The 1917-nt window shown below is 38.4% G+C and overlaps 1 protein-coding gene across 1 annotated transcript; it reads left to right on the top strand.

Annotated features, from left to right (window-relative positions):
- Positions 1-1067: 1067 nt before the first annotated feature.
- Positions 1068-1622, top strand: LOC138879207 (uncharacterized). The gene has a single exon (XM_070158803.1). It carries the CDS (start codon positions 1068-1070, stop codon positions 1620-1622), a length of 555 nt encoding a protein of 184 aa, XP_070014904.1.
- The last annotated feature ends 295 nt before the right edge of the window (positions 1623-1917 follow it).

Below are 1917 nucleotides of genomic sequence, written 5' to 3'. Positions count from 1 at the left end.
TATTACCCACTTGAGTAGCCAATACCGCATCTACACCAGACATTTCAATAGACTGACATGATATAGGAATCTGAAGAAGATAAGGCTGCCTAAGGAATCTATTTCTAGACGATGAAGACATGGACTGCACTGCAATAGTTGAGGAGGAGGAGGAGGAGGAGGAAGGCCTTACAATTGAGATATTGGGAAAGGGAGTTGTTCTTAAGAACTGGACTGCTGCACCATCCCGGGCCCGTCGAGTTCCTGGGTAACCTGGCAACTAGCATGATTTATTTTTAAAAAGCAATTTTCAGCATTTAAGACATTTTATGTATTTTGTTTTAGATGCATTTTGTTTTGAAATAATTGCTCGAGTCATTGAGCCATACTTGTTTTAATATTTCAAGATTTATCTAATGCATTGCTATTTTAGTATTTATTATTATCCTTTACATTTTTCTCTCCACAACATTATTATTACTTATCCTGATGAACCGATGATTGTGACATGTAATGAGACAACGCAACATAAGGATAGTGATTCAGAGGAAGAAGATATAATATATGAGGAAATTATCAGAGAAGTGAATTTTTTTGAGAACAAGCCTAAGTCAAATTTGGACGAAACCGAGATAGTCAATTTGGAAGATTCTGAAACAGTCAAAGAAACTCGCATAAGCATTCACCTGTCACCATCAAAGAAAGAAGAATACACCCGTCTCCTGAAGGAGTATGAAGATATTTTTGCATGGTCTTATGATGATATGACTAGTTTGAGCACGTCTATAGTGGCTCATAAACTACCTACCAATCCGGTCGAGCCCGCCACTTCGAACGGGCATAAGCTCATTCTAGTGGCCATATACTACTCCACAAAATGGGTTGAAGCTGCATCTTACAAGGCTGTAACCAAGAAGGTCGTCACAGATTTTGTCAAAGATCATATTGCTTGCTGATTCGGTGTACCAGAATCCATTATCACCGACTACGCTGCTAACCTGAACAGCGACTTAATGAAAGCTATGTGTGAAACCTTCAAAATCAAGCATAAGAATTCCACAACGTACAAACCTCAAATAAATGGAGCTATGGGGGCTACCAACAAGAACATCAAGAAGATTCTAAGGAAAATGGTGGACAATCACAAGCAATGGCATGAGAAATTACCATTTTCCTTATTGGGATATTGTACCACAGTTCGCACATCAACCGGAGAAACTCCCTACATGTTGGTTTACGGTACTGAAGCTGTCATTCCTGCTGAGGTCAAAATTCTTTCTTTGGTAATTATACAGGAAGCAGAACTCAGTGATGCAAAATGGATACGGAGTCGCTATGAACAATTAGCTCTTATTGACCGGAAAAAAATGAATGTGGTATGCCATGGTCAGCTTTATCAGAATAGACTGTCCATAGCTTTCAACAAAAAGGTCAGACCCAGACAGTTTACACCAGGGCAGCTAGTGCTGAAGCGAATCTTCCCGCTTCAAAATGAACCCAAAGGAAAATTTTCACCGAATTGGCAAGGGCCCTACATGGTTCATAGAGTACTAATAGGAGGAGCACTCATACTTGCAGAAATGGACGGAGAAATTTGGCCAAAACCTATCAATTCAGGCACAGACAAGAGATATTATGTTTAGATTGTTTACATTTCTTCATTTGATGTAACTGAACTACGCTTTATGTTACACCCTATGTTTTCGTATGTTAGAGTATCCGTAAGTCAATTGATGTAAGCTCAAAAATGAGATCAACTTTGAAAGTACGTAAAGTAAGTTAATCCTTTTATAATGGATGTCACAAATTTTTATGATCATGAATAACGAGTACCAAAAGGGTTGGAAAGCTTAGGCGCTAAATGAATTAAAGAAAATAAGTTTCGTCGAATGTCGACAAGTTTGGAATGTTATAACCTATACTTTTGGGGTGAGACAA

The sequence above is a fragment of the Nicotiana sylvestris genome, chromosome 10 (genome assembly GCF_000393655.2).
Source record: "Nicotiana sylvestris chromosome 10, ASM39365v2, whole genome shotgun sequence".
NCBI classification, from domain to species: Eukaryota; Viridiplantae; Streptophyta; class Magnoliopsida; order Solanales; family Solanaceae; genus Nicotiana; species Nicotiana sylvestris.
This window is presented reverse-complemented; position numbering and strand designations above follow the sequence as displayed.

Excerpts from the sequence above, each read along its gene's own strand:
- LOC138879207 (XM_070158803.1), top strand. The coding sequence starts at position 1,068 with ATGGGGGCTACCAACAAGAACATCAAGAAGATTCTAAGGAAAATGGTG.